The sequence below is a fragment of the Clupea harengus genome, chromosome 4 (genome assembly GCF_900700415.2).
Source record: "Clupea harengus chromosome 4, Ch_v2.0.2, whole genome shotgun sequence".
Classification (NCBI taxonomy): domain Eukaryota; kingdom Metazoa; phylum Chordata; class Actinopteri; order Clupeiformes; family Clupeidae; genus Clupea; species Clupea harengus.
Genome location: NC_045155.1, coordinates 4,498,872 through 4,525,254, shown reverse-complemented (window position 1 = coordinate 4,525,254; position 26,383 = coordinate 4,498,872). Strand labels below are relative to the sequence as shown.

Sequence of the window (26,383 nt, the reverse complement as noted above, 5' to 3'; positions counted from 1 at the left end):
CAACTCCAGTTGAAGATGTAACAATGTTTTGGTTAGGCTACGTTAGCATTGCAAAACTGGATCCCATTGTTTCATTCATGATACTGATCCCATCAAAACGCATGCACGCTGCTCTCATGGACTCTTACCGTGCGTGTGTGTGTGTCGTAAAAATCGTTTATTGGAGTATATTGGATGAAGTCCTATCATCAGTCACTCTATACACCGTAAGCATAGACAGACTGGGCATGTGCCCAGTTAAGTGAAGAAGTGCGCACTTAGCGCAAACTCAAAAGCGTAAACTCAAAAAAGAAAAAGAAGCTAAAGATGCCTCTTGGGTAAAACTAAAATGCACTCTATTTCAAGTCTGATGAACTGATGCACTTCAGATCTTTCATTAGACCTGACGGTCTGAACAACACTCCTCCATCGAAACTTCTGAAAACAATTACAGTCAACATTTCACAACGTATACATTGCAAGACTGTATCTGATGCTTCCTGTCAGCAACTGCCAGAGAGAATGGTCTTTTTCGCAAATGTCCAGAATTAAAAATGAACTAAGGACAAGGATGACAGAGACGCCTGAACATGCTGTCACTCATGGGCATTGATTTGGAATCGTCAGGGAGTTGGACTTTAACACCAGGTAGGATATTTTGCACTGCGTTTTATTTCAAATTAAGGTGTGTTTGACTCCTAAAGATGTATATACATTTGCACATACAAAATGTGTACAACACCATGGCCCATGGTAAAGTAGAAAAAGAATTGTTGAACATATTACAAGGGGCCATGCTATTGTGCTGGCCATTAAAGGTCAGCTTTCTTACTTGTAATCTTATTTTGCCACACTAATTACAAGCTGTCTGTTACCAAAAAAAAATTCAGGTCTCCATGTGGACTGAAAAGACTAAAAACGATATTTGTCGGAAACACCATACGACTAAATGAGAACGAACTTTGTTTTTAAACCAAAGTCAGTATTCTGTAGTGCAGCTACGATATACGATTTAAACGATATGCGAGAACAAACATAATTTGAGAATTTAGGGAGAAATAAGTATTTCTGTTTGTTAGCCTGTTAGACTAAATTCTGAAAAGAACAGGCTATGACATGATTTCAGATGAATTCGTGTTGTGGTTCCAGTGGACGGGGCGGGTCAGGGGATGATCTGGAAATGAACATAAATAACAGGTTTGGTAGGCTTATTATGCCGAGCAAAACTTGTATTAGTTTACGTGAAGAAATGGTCTTCGCACAATACAGTGCATGGATACGCGGCTCGCGGCTCAGCATGGCACCAGGTAATGCGCCGATAGTGAGTCGATGACGCCTCGATCCGGGAATATGACACGCAGTAGTTCTCCGTCATGGCGGCGTCAGGTGAGGATTATGTGGTCTCTGCTTGCACCAGTATAGCAATTATAACAAAAAAATTGGGTAGTATCAAAACCCGCTTTTATGGTATTTTACAGTCATAAAGGGGTATTCGCAGCCAGTTGTAGGTGTCATGCGTTTTGCTGTGACTAAAAGATAGTTGCATAAAAAAGGGTTGCTTTGGCGAGGACGCTGCGTAGAAACTGCACCAGTAAGGGCTAGCGATAGCCATTTTTCAGCTAGCAAGCTCACAAGCAATGTTTGCAAAATCCACATTGTACCCTATCTACCAGTTGGCTGTTGTATTTGTTTGAACGACAAGGTGGCATGCCGTGTTGTTTTTTTATTGGTATTGCTCAAAAGTCATGATTGTATTTTCTGCAGCCTGTCATGGGAAGTTTTTGTTCAGCGATGGTAAACGATAGACAGTTCAACCGAACTGCCATGCTGTATTGTACTGCAACTTACTCTGGTCTTTGGAGTACATTTGGATTGAATGCATTCACTGTCAACAGGCATAGCTGGCCTTTAGATACAGGATTGGTATTGTTGCCACGCATGAAAACTCTCAATTTGTTTACCAAGCGTAGGCGCATAGGCCGAGGGAGGGGCTCTCTATGTTGTGGCTATACGAAGTTCACACATGGACTTCTGGAGGGAGGGGGCTCAGGCATGTGTCATTTGTTTTGAAAAGGCCATCTTTACGTGTTAGATAGCAACTGTGTTATTTTGCATGCATAGCTATCTCGGTTGTTACATTTTGGATGCAACAGTCTTGCTTTGTTCCCATTCGAACGTCTTCTGCAGTTTGCCTCATGACCGTCCCGTGGCAAATGGGCATGCATTGCTGTTTTTTTTTTTTTTTTATGAAAAAGATAGGGAAGGACAACATCGGTTTTTAAACAAAAGTAAGCCATGTTCTTTCGACAAATCACTTTGGGTAGTACTACAAATATTTAAGGCAGCAGTTATGCTTCTGCCACTTAATGGGTGATGGTTGGGCCTTGGTAATGTTGTATCATCGTGATACCATCCAAGAATAGACGAGAGGGAATGTCCTTTTGACTTTTTACTTTCGCACCCCTACGTCAGTGTCTTTGTAAGGGAAGTGCAATGATCCTAATGGGTTTTTTTTTTCTTGATGCACAAGACTGAGAAAGAAGCCACCAATAGCCAGATCTGGTTCCTAGAGGGGAGTGAGAGATTGACAAGAGTGAGAGATTGATGTGACTGTATATATATATAATACATTTGGAGACTTCAGGTTAGACTGAGAGATTCATATGACCTCAAACCATCTATGTTTGTTGCAGCTGTGTTGTTTTGGTCCCAGTGGCTTGCTTGGGAGTTCATGGCAGAGCTGTAAACACTTGATTCAGTGGTGCACCAGTGGAATTCCCTGACAGCACACTTTTACCACAATGGCATATGGGGGTGGCAGCAGTGTAGCCCCCTGCTTGCAGAGAAAAACAACCTCCCTCTGTAAAGTTGGTTGTCAAAATAAAAGCAACACTAGCCCCTCCTCTCACCCACGCCACTTGTTTTAGATGCCATTGATCTTGGCTGGGCAGGAAGAGCTGTAAGGGCTCAGCAAATGCAGGCTCGTGGTTGTGGTTGTGTGTGAACGAACTGCAGGTCAATGCTAGACAGACCACGCACTTTCTGCGTTTATGAACCAGGTGCACAAAGAGAAGACGTTCTCATTGAAATCACATAATTGCATCTTTTTGGGGAAGATGCAACTTGCATTCATTTGGCTGCAGTTAAGTGTGTCTCAGGAGTTATTATTTTTTGCATCACTGATAAGCAGAGGCGTTGTTAGGATCATGAAACATTGGGGATTTAGCTTTACATTTTCACCAGATACTTGCACCATTTTCAAGTTATTTCAGAGTTCAATGAATATAAGATGTGAGACAGCGCTCTACCAAAAGATTCCAGTCAGTTGCATAGGCTGACTTTTACCTCATGACCTCAAAATAAACAAAATGAGTGCAATCTGAGTTCTCCTTCAACTTTGTTATTACATTTACTTTCAGCAGCAGCAAAAGAGAAAAATAAGACCCTTGACATTGATGAAGCAGGCATATGCTAGATTATATGTTGCCAATGCTTTGTTCAGTTTTGAAAATGTGTCATCCCTTGTGCCAAAGCCTTTGCTTCTATTGTGCTCCTTATGAAGTGTGACAAACTGGGTTAACTCCATGTCTTGTCTGTCTATCTGATACTCTTCACTTCACCTCTTCAGCAGCTCTTTCAGTGTCTCATCTGTCTACCACTCTTCCTCTACTCTGCGCTCTCCTTCTGTTCTCTCCGTTCTCATCTCTCCTGTCCTGCAATCATACATATTCTAACCAAATCTTTAATTTTACCCTAACCCTAGAAGATTAGATCATAAACACATAATATACATATATCAATTTAGTTTATAGCATAGACTTAACCAATTGTTTGAACACACCAACCAGTATCAGATAATACAGAAGCAACTATTAATGTACTATTCCACTTCATCCTACACGGGCTAAATAGTCACCATTGCTCATTACTCCATATGGGCTAACAGTCACACAGGCAACAACTGGATGCCAGCTACAGGCCAACATTCAACACAACAACACATAGGCCTACATCAATCAGCATTCAACACAACAACACATAGGCCTACATCAATCAGCATTCAACACAACAACACATAGGCCTACATCAATCAGCATTCAACACAACAACACATAGGTTTACATCAATCAGCATTCAACCCAACAACAAATAGGCTTACATCTATCAGCATTTAACACAACAACACATAGGCCTACATCAATCAACATTCAACACAACAACACATAGGCCTGCATCAATCAGCATTCTGTTGCTATTTGTTACTTACTGCAGTGTAATCAGTGGGTTCTGTACTCTCTCCATAACAATAGTAATTCTAATAATCATAATAAGTGATTATAAGCAGCCTACCTTGCTGCTGGCAGTGGAAGCATGTAATGATCTGTTTCTAGCTTGACATTTCTGCTTGCTATCAAAAATGAACTATGGGAACCTGGTAACTACCTACATAGCTACCCATCTAAGTGGAATACATTATTCAAACGCCAGATCAGTTGTAGAGTTGCATATGTTTCATGCATTTGATTCAGGGGAAACTAATTTTGGCTTGAAAACGCATCAATTGGATTCTACAAAGGTATTGTAAGGTCACCCACTCTCTATGCTTAGCCCATGTTCCACATTAAAATTACAAAGAGTGCTGAGCAGCTAGACCAGTGGTTCTCAGATTGTGTGCTGTCGCACTCTGGTGTGCCTTGGAATTTGTCTTATTTATGAAGATTTACATAGCTATAATCATATCTAAAGGTGTGCCTTAGAAATACTTGTTCTCATACATGGTTTGCTGTGTGACGACAACGTTTGAGCACCACTGCACTAGACTTGTTAGCTAGCTAAAGAGCCCACTTCTTCACCAACCTGAGCTTGTAGGTGATGCAGTGGCACTCTCACGTTCTGAGTCATCTGCCGCAACAGGAGATAACTCTTCCTCTGCCTCACCTCACCTCACCTCGCCTCGCCTCGCCTCGCCTGTTCTGCGCCTCGTTGCCTTCATCCTTTTTCTTTTGGAAAAAGTTTCTTACATCCGTAGCTTTCAAGACTTGCCTTAGTGAATGTGTACAAAGTAGTGTGAAGTAGATCTGCTGCTGCGTTGACAAGTGAAAAGACCCAAAACCTACTTGCATATTTGAACAACAATATCATATTTTCTAGGGCTTGAATGCATGATCAGAATGACAGATGAATAGTTACAGGGCTATTTTTTTTATTATTCTTATTTTTATTTTATTTTTTTAAATCCGGGGCTATTCATAAAACATTCAGGGCTGTAGTCTTGGATGCCTAAGCCTAACAACCCCACAGCTGATTGGGTTAAATTATTGGGTTAAACTGAGCAGTCAAATCTGTATGTCTAGTCTAGTTTAATGGCCACTTCTGATGAAGGTGTTAGTGTTTTCAGCAGAGGTCTATAATAAATCATATATAAGTCATATAATAGCTGTGATGAAGGATTTGTCCTAGGCTTAGTCCTTCTTGTTCCCTCACTTTGCAGGTAAGAAGAAGACGACTAAGAAGGGGAAGACCCTAACCCTCACTGACTTCCTGGCGGAGGACAGTGGAGGAAACCCTCCTCCCAGCTACCCTCCCACGAAGCCCACAAGCTGGGCTGATGAGACAGATGACCTGGAGGGAGATGGTGAGTTTTCCCCACCATAAATTCACTGTGCATGTCGAATTGCATCAAGTATGATGTAGCCTGTCTAATTTACTTCACCTTTTATCCATCTCAAAAAATCTCTTTTTATAGAATAAATTCCCTGTGGAGCCATACAGTGGAAATATTACCGTGATTATGATGACTGAAATAGTTGATTGCCTTTGTATGAAAAAAAAAAACTAAAAAAGCACCATTCACCAGTGTGCTAACAGCCATCACATTCTCACTCTGTGCTCACTGCCGAGTGCTCTGTTCTTCTGTCTACATCTGCTTGCGTTTGTGTTCATGGTTTATGACCCCATGTTTATACTGTCTGCTTTGTTCTTTCATGATGTCAATTTCCCTGAATAAACAATGAATGAATGAATGATGATGGTTTTGTAGAGGAGTTCAAATGAGACATGATGAGCTCAAATGAGACATACTCACTGCTCACTATTATCTCACGCTCTTCTGAAACCAACCTCTCAGGGCCAGACGACACCTTAGCACTACGTGACACAAGTATACAGATGAGGGTGACTCACTGAAATTTTCTTTTTGTAGTGAGAGCCGATGTGAATAAAGCTTGCTTTTTTCTTTTAAGACTCATCCACAACACGAGAAAAGCATCACCCACCTTTGCTGTTTTCTGATTAAATCGTCAAGCGTTTGATTGAGTTAGAGGTTTCAAAACAAATGAGAGATTCCTACACATAACTAGATACAATTCCTCCATGGGCATCCTCTGATTGTAATATACAACTGGCTGTGTGAGACCACTAAGAGAGAAATGCACCCCCTCCAGCTGTTGATGTGTCTCACTCTTATTTGTTTGGTCACAGACATTAGACCGGATACACACAGCCTCTTCTGTCAGACTAAAAGGAAAAGGAAACGGTTGGTAGTGCTTTTAGAACTGCCCGAGGTCTTCTGTTCATGAAAAACATCAGTTATTCAGGCCAATTTGATGATCATAAATAGAATGGACTTGTCCTTGTTCTCCACCAAACCTCTGTTCTGTATTGCATGTTCTTCATCATGCAGGATTTTAAAGGACATGTCCCTGTTCTCCATCAAACTTTTGTTCTGTATTGCCCCTGCTCTTCTGTTCGTTAGCTCCATCTTGCCCTCTGCTGATGTGGTCTGTGTTTCTAAAAGAATGTCAAAAAGTTCACATCCAAATATGTAAAAACAGGACGGAAAAAAAACAGTGCTCAAACACTTACTCATGCTGCCTTTTGGAAACATGGCGACGGGCATGGGCTATGGTGATAAAACGTATCAATCTATAACTGTGTACTTATTAAGGAGTGTAGTCCCAAATGGCAGTTCTTGAACACAGCATTAATACAGTTACATAAGGCAATAAGATAAAAGGCTGAGATACAAAATACTATGTCCTTCGGTGATATACTAATTTCATATTTAAAATCAAATTATGCAGCTCCTTGATCACAAAAAGCTTATCTTATTTTGAGGAATGTTTTAGTGTTTGCGCTTCCCCTGGGGTCAGGGTGCTCATGTAGATTGGAGTTGATCTAATTGAGCTTCATCTCCAGAGGTTTGGGCTACATCAAAGACTCTATGCCTGGCAAACAATATCCATTGTACAAGAAACAAGGAAATGACATGACAAAGCAAACTAAATTGATCTGTCCCCATCACATCCTTCCCTGCAGTGTCCACCTCTTGGCACACAGAGGATGACATGTACCGGGCACCGCCCATCGACCGCTCCATCTTGCCCACGGCGCCACGGGCTGCCCGGGAGCCAAACATCGACCGCTCGCGTCTGCCCAGCAGCCCCCCCTACACAGCCTTCCTGGGCAACCTGCCCTATGACGTCACCGAGGACTCCATCAAGGACTTCTTCCGCGGCCTCAGCGTGAGTGAAGCGGAGCTGCTCGGTGGGAGATGGCTGACACGAAGGTTTAGATTCACACACTGTCACGTTTGAGTTTTTGTGGACAAAGGGTTGTTGCTGAAGTAATTGGCATAAATGACTAATTCTGTTATGAAGCAGCAGTGTGTAGTTACTTATTTAAATGGCTTTTAGGTTTCTGTGCACTTCGGAGCATCTTTTGTTTACATTATGCATTTTTGTTTTATGTATATTCTAGTGCTGTCAAACGATTAAAATATTTAATCGCGATTAATCGCATTTATGTCATAGTTAACTCAAAATTAATCGCGATTAATCGCAAATTCTTATCTATTCTAAATGTCCGTTTGTTTATTTATTTTTTCCATCATTTTATTTTTATTTTAATGCCCTTATCAACATTGAAAAGTGGATTGGCTTGCTTTATGCAAATGTTTTTTTTTTATTGAAAACCAACATTGCCAAACAGGGCGGTACAAAATAAAATTATAAAGTGCACATTTCAGGTAAACAAGGACTCAGCCTATAGTGCAATTAAACCATGGCTTAATATTTTCTTCTTTCCAAGTTTGCTGGGAACATAGCAGTCAGGCCTCTTATTTCAGAAACAGTGAACTGTAACAGTTAGGTTACCAATAAAAGGTAAGCCTACTACTTCTTTGCTTTCAGCCAGCTGCCTGTTGACATTTTCAGACAACAGTGAAGCTCACTTATTTTGCACAACACAACTTTTAAAAGTAAACTTTCCATTCAGAAGCTTTTTATCATCCATTTCGCCGTATCGCGCTCACCATTCACTCAAACCGTAACGTTAGCCTACTACACAGTCTGCGAGGCCAAAAAGAATGTTAATCTAAAAAAAAAAAAATTATATATAAAAAAAATCGCGTTAATATCGCGATAAAAAAATTAACGGCGTTAAAATGGGTTTGCGTTAACGCCATTAATAACGCGTTAAACTGACAGCACTAGTATATTCTGAACATTCCACATGTATAAAACCATCTGAAACAAAGAAGCGCTGCACTGGAATATTGTGAAACAGATTCTTTCCCCATTTTCTTCAGAATTACCTTTTTTTTACAACTAAAGCTACATAGTGTACTTCAAGACCCTGTCAATGCTTCTTTGCAGAGGAAAGCAGTTCATTAACACAATATAGAAATATAGTCTATGTGTGAGCAAAAGGAAAAGGAAGATCTATGAAATTATGATCTATGTTAAACATTGCGACTCAGTCAGTTAATTGATTTTTAATGCTCATCAAAATGACGCAGTCTTTGTTAAAGAAGTGTCCATTTCACTAAGTAGTTTGCACAGGTGCTCTTAAATAACCCATCACACTGCTGCTCATTTATGGGATGAGGCAGCCTCATGCACATTTCCTCTGCATGAGCTCTGTACAGAATTTATTTGGCAAGAACCAGAGAGGGAGAAGGACGGGCTTATATAATGTGACAGTAAGGCGTTTCCAGTAAGCAAGCTAACTAGAGGTAAATGGACAACAACAGCACAGGTGGGACTGATAAGAGTTAGTTGGCTAGCTTGCAGTATATTTGGTGGTATGGTGCTGATGATGTTCTTAGAATTTCACAATGGCTTAGGGGGCGAGAGGAAATGGCAGGTGTGTTTACCTGTCTTTCACGTGCCCATATGCCATCACATTTAATGGTAGGATGTAAAAGTAGTTACATGCAATAACAAACCTGAAAATGGTGCATAATATGCCTTTTAAATACTTCTGAAACAAGTTATTACAGTATCTCTAGCTCACATCACAAATAAGACTGCTACTTAAGATAGCTATAGAAATTATTTTACGTACAACAAAATCTGTATTTTATTCTGTGATAAAAAGTTATTTGATCCTCGTTACATTTTATGACGAGACATGGTGGAAGTTATGGATATATATTTCTAGTAAACATATTTAGGAGCCGTGTATTGTCCTTTAGTCAGCAGTGAGATAGAGGGTCTTCAGTCCTTTAGTCAGCAGTGAGATAGAGGTAGTGGTAAACATAGTCCTCAGGTGAACTGCTCATTGGTGTATCTGACATTCTTGTTTCTGTGCATGTTTGCATTGAGGAAAGGGCACGTCTCTCTTGCTCTCTTTCTCTCTCGCTCGCTCTCTCTCTCTCTCTCTCTTCCCCTCCCGTCCCCTGTTCCTGTCCGTGGTGTCTCTGTGTACGTGAGAGATAATCACAGTAACACTGTCATCTGGTCTGTCTTTCTGTGCAGATCAGCGCAGTACGTCTCCCTAGAGAGCCCAGTAACCCAGAGCGGCTCAAGGGCTTCGGCTATGCAGAGTTTGATGATGTGGACTCACTGCTGCGCGCTCTCAGCCTGAACGAGGAGGTCAGACCATCCATCTCATAAATGCGTGTTGTCCTTGAGGTGTAAACTTGAAATTTAAGGTTGTGTTTTGTTTTGGGCCGAGCATTAAAAATGTAACTGTGCCAAACATGGTTCCTTTGCTAATGTTGATGCTTTTCTAGCCAGTCTTCTATCGAAGGTAACATTTGTAGTTGCAGTGTGTTATAAAAAGAAGAAATATATATTTATAAATGGACTGCAGGAATGAATTTACAATATCACAGGCTCTGTTGTTTTAGTGGTGCAATGATGCCAGTTCAGACATGACAGTCGTGTTTTTCTATAAACTGATGTAGCTGCATGTCTTACCTTGCTAATTCAATTGTACTAAACTACATGAGGGCAAAAGGCTATATTCGGAATAACAACCTACAGATGAATGTCAAATATCACAGCATTTGCTAATATTGTTAACAGGTTGCTCTCCAGATTGTCCAATCTGGCTACATATTGCAGTCTAACTTAAAATCACCATAGGCAAAAGCCATTTGTGCTTTCTCACTGGGAAAATATAATACACTTTGAGCAGGACTGTTATTCTGTACACTGTCAAATGTGTATATGAGTCATGGACATGGCCCTAGAGTGTATGCATAACTGGAGAATGAGGCAAATGACTGCGGCACACATGGAAATAATCAGCTCAATAACAGTACTAAACCCTGCAGATGTTCATGAGCACAGTACCGTGCAAAAGTTTTAGGCACTTGTGACAAATTGCTGTAATGTGAGAATGCTTTCAAAAATAATGACATGTATAGTTTTTACTTTTATCAAATGACAACATACCAAGTACAGTAAACCAGAAAAAAATTGAAGCAAATCAATGTTTGGTGCAACCTGTCCCTTTGTCTTAGAGACAGCATTAGTTTGCTTGTACACTTGCGCAGTTTCGTTACGGTACTTAGCAGGTAGGTTGTTTCAAGCATTTCGGAGATCATTTCACAGTTCTTCAGTGGATCTGGGCTGTCTTGATTCTTTCTGTCTCTTTCTGTAATCCCAAATGAAACTTGATTCTGCCCGTTCTGAGCTTATGGCCTTTCGTTTTTTGATCGTGTCTGTTACTTTGTTACTTTCTCTCTGTAATGCCATATACATGTCTGACTGGAATACTTCACTATTTTCCAAAGGACATTCTAATGCTAAAAGCGAAAAAATGTTTTGTGTAACAACAAAAGTTCCTATAACTTCTGCTCAGTACAGTAACTTAAAGTTAGATTTGAAAAAAATTCAGATAACAACAATACAACAATTACAACAATAACTACTAATTTATTACCACTAGATGGCACATGTGATATAGTTACATTTTTGCATTTAAACCTCAGAGGAAACAAATGTAAATACTGTGTTTGACTGTACATTCCCCCCTTATTCCCTTCTGTCTCTCTTTCACTGTCCTCAGAACTTGGGCAATCGGAGGATCAGAGTGGACATCGCAGATCAGTCCAATGATAAAGGTGTGTGGATTTTACTGGTTGATCACAAAGCCATTTGATGAAGCACAATCATGCCACACAGGGTTGCGAATCAATTTGTTATGTGTTGCCTGTGCACGTCAGAGCGAGACGACCGCTCTATGTCGGGACGGGATCGGAACAGGGGCGGGGACGACGGTCCAGACAAGACGGACTCAGACTGGCGGGCCAGGCCCAGCTCCGACACAGACAACGGGCCGTGGAAAGACGAGTCTTCCGGAGAACGTAAGCTGACCTGAAGCACACTGTGAGGAGTGTTTCTCTCGTGCATGCTCAGACACTGACACCATCACCGCGTGGCACCCTGCAGGTTCCCGTGACCGGTTCGAGTCAGATCGATTCCGAGATGGGTCACGACGAGACACCGAACGCTATGAAGGTGGAAGAGACCGGTATAGGGAGCGCTATGACGACCGCGACCGCAGAGACTATGACCGAGGTATAACTTCCATTTGATCCATCTGATGACTCTAAAAGTGTTATCAACCATGTTCTTACTGAGCCTTTGTGTGTGTGTGTGTGTGTGTGTGTGTGTGTGTGTGTGTGTGTGTGTGTGTGTGTGTGTGTGTGTGTGTGTGTGTGTGCTCTTCCTGTGTATTACTGAAGGCTTTGGTTCGCGTAGCGATGGAGGACGCAGACCATTTGGCAGCGGCTTTCAACGGGATGACTACAGAAGTAGCGGAGATCACTATGCAGGCCGTGATCGCTATGGTGAACGTGAACGTGATCGTTACGGTGACCGGGAGGACAAATTTGAGAGACGGGATGAGAGGCGTGAAGACCGGGGTGAGAATCTTGGGTGTGGGCATCCAGATTTAGCCTTATTTTTTTTTATTTTTTTTTATTTTTTTTTTTTTTAAATAAAAACAGGTATGTGGTTTACCCTGGTGTAGTCTTTTATACACCTAGATCTTTAGGATCCCCCATCTCTCACTCTGCAGGTCCTGTCCAAAGGCCTAAACTCAACCTGAAGCCCCGCAGTGTGCCAAAAGACAGTGACCAGAGCAGCGCTCTGTCTGACCGGGCCGTCTCCATCTTTGGCGGGGCAAAGCCCGTGGACACAGCGGCCAAGGAGCGCGAGGTGGAGGAGCGGCTGAAGAAGGAGCAGGAGAGGCTGCAGAGACAGCTGGAAGAAGAGAAGGCCAAGGGGCCCGAGCGCAGGCCCAGAGAGAGGTGAGGGCCAGGCGGGAGACATCTCGCGTAGAGGCCCTCATGGAGGTCCTGCCTGCGTCAGAGCATAGTAGCATAACCAGGTTATTTTCAAAGGACGGCCTTTGTGGTCCATAATGGTTCATAATGTTTATTGTGCTCATTACTTTGTGCCGTAAATTAGCCCTTAATGCCCCCAGGCACCCCAGCTGGCGCAGCGAGGACCAACTCGAACGCTCCAGGACAGGAAGTGAGTCTTCACAGCCAGGCAGCATGACAGGCCGAGGTAAGAGGTCACGAGCCTTAGCACTCAACAATCCATCTTGTTGACCTACAAGTCCTTTAGTGATTCCTATTACACTGACATCGGATGCGCCAGCTGTTTGAAAAAAGAAAACGGCCATAAATGGAGGTTTGCTATACTATGGGATGTTACAACTGCAAAACCATTCAAATACATTCTATCGTGCCCCCCCTAAATGTGATTTAATTTGCTGTCAGTTTTCAGTGTAAACATGCATAATAAGACATAAAAGCAAACAAGTTGTTAGAAGATGAATCTATAGCCCTATAAATCCGTACAAGGCACCACGGCTTACAATGGTGTTATTGAACATTTAACCACACTTAGGGATGGGAATCAAGAACCGGTTCTTGTTGAGAAATACTACCAATATGCAAAAACATTTGTCCACACAGCATGCAATAACTTTGCAGAAATGTCATGTTTTCGGTGCGCTACGGAGTGACGATAACATTAATGAATCTCAACCAAGCAACGGCAGCGCGGCAAACGTTAGCGCTTCATCTGTTAATATCGAAGGTAAACTCCTCCGGACCCTGTCTATTGTGTTAGTGCCATTTGTTTCATTGTGTAAACCAGCTTTCACTATATGAATAATCTCCATTTCCACTTTGAGAATTTGTTGACCTAGGTTTGTTTTTGGTTATTTAAAATATTTAAATGAATACAAACATACTGTTTATGCTGTTAATGTTAATAAACCCGTTTGTACTCTTTTTTTTTTTTTTCTCCCCTTGCCCAATGACAATTGATAAGAGAATCGATAAGGAATCGGATCGATAAGCAGAATCGAAAATGGAATCGGAATCGCTAAAATCTTATCAATTCCCATCCCTAACCACACTTGAGAAGTGGGGTTTTCTCAGTACCTCTGTTCTGTGTGGGGGCGTCACAGCAGTTCTGGGCCGTGCAGCTGCCTCTTTTAGGTGGTCATCCATTGTTAGGTGAAAATTCACTCAAGTTACCTCGGAAAATATGCATATCGGGCTCACTCATGTCCTGGCAGACAAGAGAGAGGCACGGGCTCACTCTCATCCCTCCCTCCTACAGGTTCTCGACGCAGGGAAAGCGAGCGCTCGGTGGAAAATGAGGTGCTCAGCGGGCGTGACGAGGAGCCTCCCTCACCTAGCAGCCAAGCCCCGCCCCCCAGACAGGAAGCACTGCCACTCAAGGTGGTGCCTGCCCCGCCCCCCAAGGAGAACGCCTGGGCCAAACGAAGCACAATGAGCGCCAGCTCGAGTGAGGGAGACGCCCGGCCCACCATATCCCCCAGTAGCAGCAATCCCCCCAAACTCAGCAGGTCAGTGTATACACACACACACACACACAGACCCAGACCAGTCATCACTCATCATCAACCTCTCACCCTCTCATAAAAGTTACGCATGGCTGTTACATTTACTCATGTAGCAGACCATTTGTTTTATACAAAGTGACTTTTATTACAGAGAAGATACATTTTCATAGCCTGCTTTTTTTCAATAAAGAAGTAATGTCTTTTTACCCCCATTTCCATCAGCAATGTATTAGCATGTGTTCTTTTAAACCATTATATCCTTTCTAAATATGGACATGCAAGTTAGCCTCTAGGTCCTGGGACATGTGAAAGGGCTGTTGCACGTGTCCACAGAGCCAGCCTCTTGTCCTTTTGCCTAAGTTGGTGTTAGGCCAGAAACACTAAAGTTGCAGCACCAGTGCAAATCTTTCAGACTGATGACTTATGACTTGTGACTTTCTTAATGATACATGACCACTTAGTACGGCGTCACGACTCAGTGGGTTGGAGTGAAATAGTTGCTGCTTTGTGTTGTGCTGGCACCATCTGTCAGTCAATAAAGGCTGCTGTTGTACAGCTAATGAACTATTCATAATTGTTGCTTTAGTGAATGACACCTTGTTAGGGCCACTTCTTAGGGACCTGTTTTTCAGTGCACTCCAATACCACATTTTGCTTAATAGAAGTGCACTTACAGGGTGTTTACATTTCTTAAAAATCATATTGTGCTGTTATATGTTGGTGAAAAAGACATTGAAGATGTGGTAGGAATATAAAGAACATATTTGTTTAAACATTCAAATATTTTTTTTTGCAGCTCTCCAAGTTCAGCTGATGAGAAAATACCCCAAAGAGGTAAAGGTAAGAATAATGGCTTGATGGACCACTTATTGTATTATTTTGGGCTCAGTATCTCCCCACTTACTCAAATTAGTACCCTTATTTCCTGTCCTCACGAGCTGCTGTTTAAGAACCAGAACTCATTTCAGTCTCCACCCCCCCGTGTTCTGCTGCTTTGTGTGTGTGGTCAGAGCTAGAGCTACCACACGGCCATGGGAGAGCGACCGTGGTCAGACCTCATGTGGCCTAACCCTAACCCTGAGCCTGACTCAGGACCTTCAGCAGCTTCCCCACCTCCTCCTCCTCCTCCTCCCCACTAGGGTTCCCTTCTGCCAGCTCAACGTTGGCCTCTCCTTTCTAGATGAGAACAAGGCTGACGGCGCGCGCCGAGACAGGGGCCCCTCACGAGGTCGGGGAGGGGCCACGGGCCCCCCAGCTGGCAGGGGCCGCGGAGAGGCAGCCAGCCGAGACCGGCGCAAGGAAGCGGACAGGTCAGCCAATCAGTGGCGCCCCTGTGTGGGCATTTAGTGTAGAAAGGCACGGGGTTCTTTCGGCTCTGCCCATCTCCCCGCAGGCACTGCTTGCCAGGCAGCTTGCGTGCGTGCGTGCGTGTGTTGTGTGTGTGTGTGTGTGTCTGCATAAGCCCCCATGAAGTTTATTTGGTGTGTGGTGAGCTTACATGTACTTGCCAACCTTACCCTGAATCAGGTTCAGTGATTTATAAGGTTGGTTGAAATCTCACATCCTGAAGCTTATTGTGTCTCTGTGTGCTTGCTTAAATCCTCACCACTTTCGCTCTATGTCTTCTCCTTTGGGGGTGGTGCAACGTAGAACCACTGAGGTGCTGATGACGCTTTTCATGCCTTCCTTCGTGTCTCCACCTCTGTATCGCAGTCTTGCGTCCAAGCAGGGGATTGTTAAGAATCAGTAACCATGGTGATTAATAGCAGAGATAGAATTGTGCTGTCTGGTGTGCCTGTGTGGCTTTTCATTTGCCAAGGTTGCTGTCAGCACTGCCTCATTCTGCCGCTTGCCTGCTAGCATTCTCAAACCAATAGAAAGTCTGGTCCTGGTTGTGGTCTGCTCAGATCAGCAGTGCTATTGCTTTTTAAAAATAACCTAACTGTGCATTCATCCTTTATTTTGTTTGAAGAAAAAAAGGTACATTAATGTTCAAAACAGACTTCACAATGAATGCTCTCATGAGATGTACATCACATCTATTGTACGTTGCTTGTAGAAAGGACGGCAGAAGAGAGCGTGACCTCAGACCCACACCAGAGCCAAAGAGATATGAGGAACCTCCTAGCCCTGTGAGTCTCTCTCTCCCTCTCTCTCTCTCTCTCCCTCTCTCTCTCTTTCCCTCTCTCTCTCCCTCTCTCCCTCTTTCTCTCTCTCTCCCTCTCTCCCTCTCTCTCTCTCTCTCTCTCCCTCTCTCTCTCTCTCTCTCTCTCTCTCCCTCTCTCTCTCTCTCTCTCTCTCTCTCTCCCTCTCTCTCTCTCTCTCCCTCTCTCTCTCTCTGGTTGTGTCCCCTCTCCCAAACCAGACCACCACTAACACCCCAGCAGAGGTTAACTCACACCAAATCAAAGCTGTTATGTGTGACTCATGCTTTCCACAGAGACCAGGCAGGTGTGTTATGTATGCGTAGTAGGGGTAGGGATCACCAGAGACTGCACCATTCACTTTTATCATGTTATTTTAGTCATGACTCAGTAAGTTCATGTTGTGTGACATATTTTAAAAGCATACAACTTTAACTTCAACTCTCAATAAGCACTGTGCACTGTGAAGCTCTTAAAGCCACTGATTTGGTTATTTTGGGAGCCATAAATCCTGAATTAAAACATAACCCTTAAAGCCTTAAAATACTATATTAAACATGAAAAATTATTATTTCTTTACATGTTTTGTAAGGTATGACAATACTCAACAGCCAGTTGTACGGTGAAAATGGAAAGGAAAAAGCTTTTGAGTAGCTTATTGGTTCAAATAATTCCTGTTTGATGTGCATACTTTATTCAGCAAACAGCCATTTAAAGGTGTGGTCCATGATTCTAATCCCATACACTTTTTGTCAATTCGATGAATTGCTCCTCACGGTCCTGTTTGTTCAGGGTTCATAAAAACTCCAGTGTTCATGGAGTCCTGGCTCTGTAAATGGGAAACAAACATGGTGGTTCAGCCCAAGCCATAAACAATCCCAGTCAATCAACACGGTGCTTTCGAAGCACAGAAGTGAGGGGTGTAATTTCATCGACTATTGAGCTCAAATATCAACAACCTTTCGTGAAACTGATCAAGAATCCTGGACTACATCTTTAAGAAAAGTGGTGCAATTCAGTGCCTCCTACACAATCAGACAGATTTTTTTTTTCAGTTTATTTTTATTTTTTATTTGTATTGTGAGGAATTTGCTAGTTTTAGTTTAGTTTTTTATTTTGTTCTAGTTTTAGTGTTAGTTTTAGTTTTTCTGATATTATGAAGAAAGCCTTGATTAAAAGAAGCTGAAAAGGGTAGTATCAAAGAATGCATGACATCAAATGTGATTGATTTCATTCATCCCAGGTTCTTGACATTAAGCCAGTGTCTCTCAAGAAATCAAACAGAACAAGACAATTCTATTTCGTTCTAGTTTGTGTGGCATTGTTCATTGTAGTTTTTATTTAGTTTTCGTGTTTTTAAAACTGTCGTTTTTATTGTTTATATTAGTTAACACAATTATTTCTACTGCTGGTTTTGGTTTAATGGTGCAAACCCATGACAGCGACACGATACGCTTCCATCGCTTTGAGTAGGCGTGTTGTAGCGTGTGGAAATATAATTTTCAAACCGTCAGAGACGACACCAAACAATCTGATTGGCCGCTGCCGGGAAAAATCGCTCCTCATTTGCATAGGATTCAACATTTCCCAACTTTTATCGGTCGCTTCGCCCAAAACGGTGGTCTACGTCACAATGGCTTGGCTCCCATTGAAATGCATGGGATTTAAATATCGCGTCGCTCATAACGGTGTCATGGGTTTCCACCGTAAGTCTTAGTTTTCATTAACTATAATATTGCGGCATCAGAGTTGTGCACAGAACCCAGAAACATTTGTGAAAGTCTTGGGTTCTTTCTTATGCATCAACCTGTTGATGCGATGCTGCATGCTTACAAAATGATTTAAGAGATCCAAGTGTTAATACAAATCACAAAGCTTGTGGTAATAGGCCGTCATAGGCAGTTACACAGCAAAATTGGACTGTAAATAAAACAATAACCAAATACTTGAAACAAACTGAATCAAGCACAGTTATCTGAAAGCTTACTTTACAGTTGTTGACCAGTTCATGTTAGCAGAAACCTGCCAAGCATGTTTCCAAGATGTGGAACCTGAACTTAAGTGACTGTGAGTCTCGTATGTCTTTTTTAATGAATGATACTTCCCGGCAGGCAGGTCAGGATTCATATCTTGTCTTTTTGGCCATCTGTATTGCTCATTGCATTTATTATAGGCTAACAATGTAATAGCCCTGAACAAATCAGCCAAGCACCCTACTCCACTGCCACTATGGTTGTGACTGACTGAATTTCAAAACAGTGTTTTTTGTGGACATGACGTGAGCCAATAGCAGTGGTTGCTGATTGGTGGTTGAATGCTTTTTTTTTTTTTTAAGATTTGTTTTTGGGCTTTTATGCCTTTAATTGATAGATTAGTGAAGAGTGTGCGAGGAAATGAGTGGGAGAAGAGGTGGGGAGAGGACAGGAGAAATGACATCAGGCCGGATTCGAACCCAAGTCCTCCATGGGCGACAAGCCCGAATGTGGTCGGGGCTACTGTTTGCGCCACAGTGCCCCCCGTGGTTGAATGCTTTTACAGAAAGAATACAATTTCGGGGAATCACACCAATCACTTATTTTGACATTTTTCATTCAAGTCCCTATTATGCCGTGCATTCTGGCAGGCATTCTGGCAAATTCTTATGAATTTTAAAATGTACCTCACAGAATGCTTGTTTCAAATGCCCACGATCATAATTTTATAGGATCCCTTTTGTACATCTCACAACCTTGCCAGCCCTTTCAGATGAAAGATTACAGTGGTGTGTCCATTTGGTCCCAAAATAATGTTTTAGCAATTTCAAGAAACAAAACCTCCCACTCATCCCCTCCGGTGGTGTGATGAGTGTATGACACCCTACACCCCCACCTCCAGCACGCCTCTAGGTTTATTTTTATTCCTGTGATGCAGACCCTACAGGGTGGTGCATCACTGTCTAGAGTGACATTGTAGTTATTTGTGTCACAGGAGCAAAAGGCTGAGGGAGCCTTCCAAATACGCAAACTTATAATTCTCCTTCATGGACGCTTGTTTTTTCACTGAGTAAACTTAAGTTGCAGATTGACCTTGTTTCAGAATCCACATTTGAAGAATATGCATGTAACTCCATTAAAATTCTGTTTTCAGCTCATTTCTATAGTTAATTGCATTAAGACAACACCTCAGCACAGATGTGTTCCTGTTGCTTGTTGTTGCCTTTTATAAGGGAACAGGATGATGATGAGGCTACAGGTGTTGTTGCTACACTATAAAAACTAACTGGTGGAATGTACACAAAACAAGGCAGCAATTTGCACATACTTTTTTACACCCTACATGTTATTGAGTTAACTTTACCCAAACATTGCAAATTTCCCTTACTAAAATATATTAGGTTAGGCATACCTAGATTACCTCCATATATTTTACCTGCTTTCTGGATGCAAATGAATGTAAAAAAAAAAAATCATTTTTTAGTTCTTAAAGGACCAATATGTAATTCATTACTGTACTAAATCATAAAATGATCATGATCGTCATCAGAGATTAAAGAAACATGCATAACTGAAATTCTCCTTTGAAAATCCCCAAGCGGGACATCTGTTTGTGTTTTTGGCCTGTGTGATTCCGCCCACTGCCCATTTCTCCAGCACCATTTCAACACCCCGGGTTGCCAGAGATAATGTTTGATTCTACCCAACCAAAATTTCGCCACTCTCTCCTCTCTCTGTCTGTCTAGCTCTTCCTCTCTGTACTCTCAGTCTTGGACCAGGATAAATAAATAAATAATTGACTTGAATTGAATACATTAGCTGATCTACTTATAGTGTAGTGTCATCGCCTGCCATTGTCAAAGTTTAATATTGAGCTCGTCTTACGCTTGTTTGTATAGGTTCAGTGACCTGCCAACCCACATGAGCTTCGAGACTGAGGAGAAAGGGGAGGGGACAATGCTCCTCAATATTTAGAATTTGGAATGCAGAACCGATTAGAATCACTTTGTTGCCGGGTTACATATTGCTCCTTTAATATACAAGTTACAAGTTACAAGTCTTTTATTGTCAGATGCATACTGAGCCCCTGCATTTGGACTATCCAGATCTGATAGTAATATATAACTCTTTCTAAAATTTTAATGGGAATTTTCTAGGCAACACATATAAGACAACTGTAATAATATTAAATCATTAAAATCAAGAATCAAAATCATTAAGAAAGATGAGATCTACAACAGGGGTGGCGGACCGCATGCTGCTCTTTGCCTGCTCCTGTGCAGCTTAGGGCTGTTGTATCGGTGTTCTTGGTTTTTACATTTTGAAATATATTGCTAATAAATCAAAATGCAGTTGAATATTTGACAGTACTGCCTATAAAGTTTGCCAGGTTCCAGGTTTGAGGCCTTAAAATGCTACAGTTAAGTCTGTCATATCAACCAGAAGGGTTTCCCATTTCGAACCGCAAAAAAATTCAGGTAAACATACAGCTACTCACAAATATGAAGCGGAGCACAGGAATTCTTACCTGAATGAGAGGAATTGTATTTGTTTGGCGAATTAAAATGGGACAGTGTTCCCAAGGGTCTAAAAGGCAAGCAGCTGGAAGTACTACCATGTCTGTTGAGCTTCAAGGACAGCTCTTATCTGCAGAATACTGAACCCCTGCATTTGGAGTATCCAGATCTGATTGTTTTGGAGTAGAGCAAGGTACGGGTGACTGTGGGGTCTACTTGGACGATATTGACTGTGCCCTTCTCCATTTTATCTGCTGTTGTGGTCAGTGTGAAAAACTCATTCCCAAAATTTGTATCCTCGTACATGAGAGAATAATCTCCCTGAAGTTAGTTAGAATGTGACCAGGATAATTGCCAGAAGGGCTTCAACTGTTTGAGGAATACCAGAGGGAGGGGTCAGTTTCCTGATATCATGATGTTCAATCACCACTCATGACTAGGCTGGCAGATATATTACTGCTGCCTTGGAAACATGTTTAGAAAATAAATAAATAAACAGAGAAGGAATAAGAGCTTATTATTTGTATGATTGAAATGGACTGGGTTATTCATAAAGCTTTAGTTTAATAATGAAATAAGCAAAATCGTTCAATTTAAGACAACATGTCCCAACTTTCTTGAGTGTGCCCTTTTAGAAACACTTAGACATTGCATTAATTCAACATTACTGCCATATAAAAAGATTGAGTGTAATTGCCTATTCTGACGTACAAATGTGTGTAAACAAGTGTTTACGAGACGCCATCTGTCTGCTTGTGACTCTGCTACCAAGGGACACACATCGACCATCTGTAGCTGTTCAAGAACTTCAGTGTGCCTTGTGTATTCCACTTCAAAGCTCCTTAAATGTTCATCATACCATGCACTTAATAACTTCACAACAAAATATGAGACACTGTGCACTGATGATTCAAAAATGCAAAATCAGGTAATCCACTTATTCCAAATAGCAACAACAGCGTAGTCAGTGTCTAAAATGGACACTTTATTTGCCTTGTTTACAGCTACTTCGTTGGGGAACCTTCTTGCTAAGGACTCTTTAATGCACTCTTTAATTACTTCTACAGCCAATCTGGTCATTTCTGACACTAACAACGTTTGAATCCTGGAGATTGTATGTAATGTTTGGACTGATGTTTCTTTGCCATAGTCTTCAAAATATTTTGGTTTGTCGTACAATCTTCTTAAAGAAGCTGCGCTCTCCTTCAAACCTCATGGTTCACAAAGCCACTACAGATCCAAAGGCTGTTATGAGCCATGTATAATGCACGAGAAAATGGTGCTTAGGAAAAATATAATGTTTCACTTAAGCTATTCTGGGAACACCATCTATGCCAGTGCTCATCAATCTTACTGTCAAGGTAACCTAGGGTTTGACATAGGTGTAACATGTATTAATTGGAGCTATAACAAGCTCAACAATGTCTTTGAGAGTCATCATGAGCTGCCACACATCTTTGTCATCTGTCATCTTCAGGTACTTTGACGCCAACCATGAAAGGCAACAAACAGCAGTGCTCATGTACGTTGCTTCATATGTTTCTTCGTGAAGCACATTTCAGTGGAAACAGCTTATGGGCAGTTTGATTTGTCGGCCCACTTGTAGGGAAAACTGTCAACTGATGGAATGATTAAACTCCTCAAGAGAGAAATATTTCTTGACAAGAATATTGAGACTATGAGAATATGAGAAATTATGCGAAACATCTGGAGGGTGACATAAAAAAAAAAGAACGTCTGTCGGAGATGCGGAGATGGCACACTGCCGTTTAACACAAGAACAATGGGCTTGGGTAGAATCATTCAGTGCCGCTTCACCATGCAGACTGTGGTCGTGTTTTTTCATGACTGAATCTGTGAACGTTCTGCTGTACAAAAGCAACACAAATGTGGCCCACAAAAACTTGCAACGAGCCCACCTATCAAACGAGCTCCAAGATGGTTAGCAATCACACAGAATGCAGTACCTTTGAGGGATTTATCCAAACAGAAACTCCCATCCTCCAAATTTTAAAAGCTCTGCCTTACAAAGGACAGCAGCAAAAATAGATGGGATCTCAAAGTAGCAGGGCTATCCCCCAAAACCCAATTAAAAACTGAGATCTTGTGCTTCTTGCGTGATGCCCCCAGTGTGTTAGTACTGTTACACTACATTTGGGCTAAGGACCACAGTGATTTTGCAAAGCTAAGGCTCAACAGAATACTGGGATATGGAACTAACGACTGGGCTTTGGTCAAAGTAGCCATCCATTTAGAACTAGTCATGGCAGTTTGTCCTCTTGAGAAAAGACTCAGTATGTGGTGGAAAGAAGTAGTTCTACAAACAAGTCAGCTTTAGTGATCAAAACGTGGAAATTATATCTGTAAATTAACCTAATGCAAGTGTGGCAACCGCGACAATGGAGTTCATGGCGTCCAACGCGATAATGGAGTTCATGGCGTTCAGGTAGCAGAAAATGAGGCATGTTCCAGGTGGTAATGCGGCCACGACGTTGAACGCTGTGCCATTCATTAACCCTTACTTATTAGAGAGAATGAGAGAACTTATTAAATTTATGTGGAATTGATGCATTTAACTATATTGTATTTACATTTCCCCAGAAGTTTTTTTTACAGTGTAAAATATGAATTGGTTTTGCCATCGGTTGTTACAGTTTATCCAGTCACTGTTTTGACTGAAACCGTTCCGCTTCTATTCATGTCTGTGGTTGTTGAGCTGAAACTTGGGTTGTCAGTTCCAATTCAACCCTTGCCACCCTGTGATCACTTTAATGAACATGTCCCATTGCTGGCCATCAGTGCTAAACACAAGTGGGACCTAATTCAGTGATGTAATGGTGAAAATAGATACATTAATTCAATAACAATGTAATATGTAGCAGTGCGTTATAGAAAATGTTCTTGACAGTCACAAGATGTTTACCGGACAAAGGGGGGGGGGGGGCTTATGAAGTACTTGTATATTTTTTTACTAGAAGCCTTCTCCGTTACATTCACCTGTCACAAATACACAAATACATTGAGTTCTTCATTACCTTCATTATCTCATATTCAGCTTATGTTACCCTAACAATTCAAGGTCTCCTGTGTCTCTGGGCTGTACAGTAGAACATGAGAAATTTCACGCACAAAGCTACTGTCTTTTCAACCCAACCACTATTATTGAAAATAAAACTCCACTGAAATGTATCAAAAACTTAAACAAAAATTAAAACTGAAACTAATTTGCACGTTTTCTAATTGCAACCAAACTAAATTAGGATTTGAGAGCTGAGATATCTTTTCATCAACTGGGCTCTTTTCAGTAAATGTCCTGCATGGTAAAGGTCCCTCGAGCCTCTATTCACCTCTTACAGTAACAACATTTGGTCCTCTTCAACATGATACGTTTTGGAAGCCAACAAGCATGAGAGAAAATTCTAAGTAATTACAAAAACAAAAAACCATAAATGAACTTGATGAAATCACAAAAATGAAGTCTTTCACAGTCACCACATTGTAGCCAAGAGCATTCAACTCTTGAAATAGCTCTGGAGTTTGGCCATAGGAGGGAAGGTCACTTTTTCATTTTTAAAAAGCTGTGCTGTAGTGAACCATCAAGCGGCAGATGTGGAGCTGCAGCATAGTGTGCTATTGGTGAAGGAGAAAAGTACCACCTGCTGGGACATCTTTAGTAATCAGCCCAACCTGTTACTGTCTGAATAACTGCCAGAAAAACTGTGCTACTCTGCATGAACTTTCTCTTGTTTTTTTTGTTTACGCAGAAATTCAGCACAGCCAGTAAGTACGCCGCCTTGCTAATGGCTGGTGATCAAGGAGATGACACCGATGGCAGTGTGGATTGAGAAGAGGAGGAATGAGGTGCAGTGGAAACAATCAGATCTCCAGATACTTTGAAGCAACAGCACTGAGGGACGTGTTCCCCAACTCTTGTCCTACATCTAAAGTGAAAACGAAACCATACCCCCGCAACCCAACTCTTCTCTTATGGACTGTACCCAAACTTAGTGAAATACTGGACTTGTTTTAAAATAGGGGAAATGAAATGCTGAATAAATGACTATAACAAATAAGCAGGGTTAAAAAAGAATCATGGTCTTACTGCTGGGACACATACAATCATACACCATTGCATTTTTGGTGGGAACCTTCTAGTTCAGCTTCAGCCTCAGGCAGAATATTGTTTCCATTAGGTTTTGAGTGCTACCTCCATTTAAGAATGACATCTTTGTGATTGTATATTCCAAACTGCAGATGGCAACATTATGGATAGTAATACATATCAATTTCTATATCTGTCAAATTCAACTGTTCAACTGTTTCAATGTAGAGCAAATCGAGAACCTCACCCACTGCAGCTGGCCTGGTAGGTCATGTACTGTATGTGGAGCAGGTAAGTTATTTCAAGCCTCGAGAGTGTTTCTTGGTGTAAATGGTATATCGTTAGCAGGTATACCTCATCCATATGCATAGTAGGGTTCCACCCTGAGATGATGACCCGCAGATATTGATAAAGATGTACTCCAGACATATGTACTTCGTAAATGTCTCCTTAAAAATAAGCTTCAGACAGAAGTGGTATGTTTATTCATCTGCAACTTGCTGAACTTAGCAGCCTAACACTGCTTACAAATGCCTTACTCTTGTATAGTTAGTGATAAAGAACAAAGGAGGCAAGAATAAACTCAAGACATTGAGGAAGCTAGAAAATGTGGCTTTTGCCATCTTGATCTTGATATTTGCTCTAAGTTTGTGGTCGGATTACTGGAATCAGTGTGAAAACGCCACAGTAAAGCTTTGAAAAGCGCAAAAGATTCAGAGTTGGTATTTTTATAGGACTGTGAAAGCACTGTCATTGAAATGGAGGAATCAGTATTACTGTGTTGTTTATTTCTCTCTGCACTGTGTCTCAGTACTGTTTTCACATTAAAACAAATCGGATGTCCCTAGGAATGCTTATGTCATGATACAACTGTAAGCTGTCTAGGAAGAATGCACAAGCATTTTTTTTTTATTCAAGTCATGCTGTTCCTTGTGAGTCCACAGTCGGCGATGAACTATGACTCCAAACTCTTAGCGTTGTATGCACAGCTCAGAGGGGCTCTGAAAGGACCCACTATTCGCGACTCCCATGAAAATGTAAACAGACTTGCAAGTCCCCACCATGGGAATGTCGGGTTGCTGTAATCAACTCATTATGTTGGCGTTTCAAGAGGAAACCCATATGGGTGTAAGGAATCCATTACTTAGTCATCCCTCTAGGCTTGTGGAGTGCCACATTCACATCTGAAAAAAAAACATGGACCCGCACTCCATATGATTTTGATATGGAAGTGCTAAGGAATTGTTGGATTTTTAAGAAGTGCATAAATATGAAGTCACCAGACTTCAATTCTTTTTCAGAATTCAGACCCTGCCATTCTTCAACACTAAAAGTGTTTCTTTCTTTTGCATTGAATTTAGATAGAGCTGAACGGCACTCTAAAAATAGCAAGGCTTTGGCCCCAAAGATTTGAACTGCGTACAAAGCACCCCTCTGTCTCCATCACATCCCTTGCATATGAAACCACCACATTCACATCCCTTTGACCATTTGACCCTCATCTGGACCAGCGCCAAAAAAAATTACCCTTAACCCAGCCTGACAAGG

General features: G+C 41.6%; 1 protein-coding gene across 8 annotated transcripts; it reads left to right on the top strand.

The window, feature by feature from the left end:
* Positions 1–399: 399 nt before the first annotated feature.
* eif4ba (eukaryotic translation initiation factor 4Ba) lies at positions 400–25,682 on the top strand. Of its 8 annotated transcripts, none has more exons than XM_042707596.1 (15): positions 400–627; positions 5,471–5,614; positions 7,297–7,502; positions 9,738–9,854; positions 11,278–11,332; positions 11,435–11,575; positions 11,661–11,789; positions 11,957–12,136; positions 12,268–12,523; positions 12,700–12,785; positions 13,854–14,103; positions 14,897–14,934; positions 15,281–15,410; positions 16,160–16,232; positions 24,498–25,682. In XM_042707596.1, exons 1-15 carry the CDS (start codon positions 570–572, stop codon positions 24,576–24,578), a joined length of 1,944 nt encoding a protein of 647 aa, XP_042563530.1. In that variant the 5' UTR covers positions 400–569; the 3' UTR covers positions 24,579–25,682. The 8 variants fall into 8 exon arrangements, with proteins under 8 accessions (XP_042563530.1, XP_042563529.1, XP_042563532.1 ...); XM_042707595.1 differs by having other exon boundaries at positions 14,897–14,940; XM_042707597.1 differs by having other exon boundaries at positions 402–627; positions 12,292–12,523; positions 14,897–14,940.
* Positions 25,683–26,383: the final 701 nt, after the last annotated feature.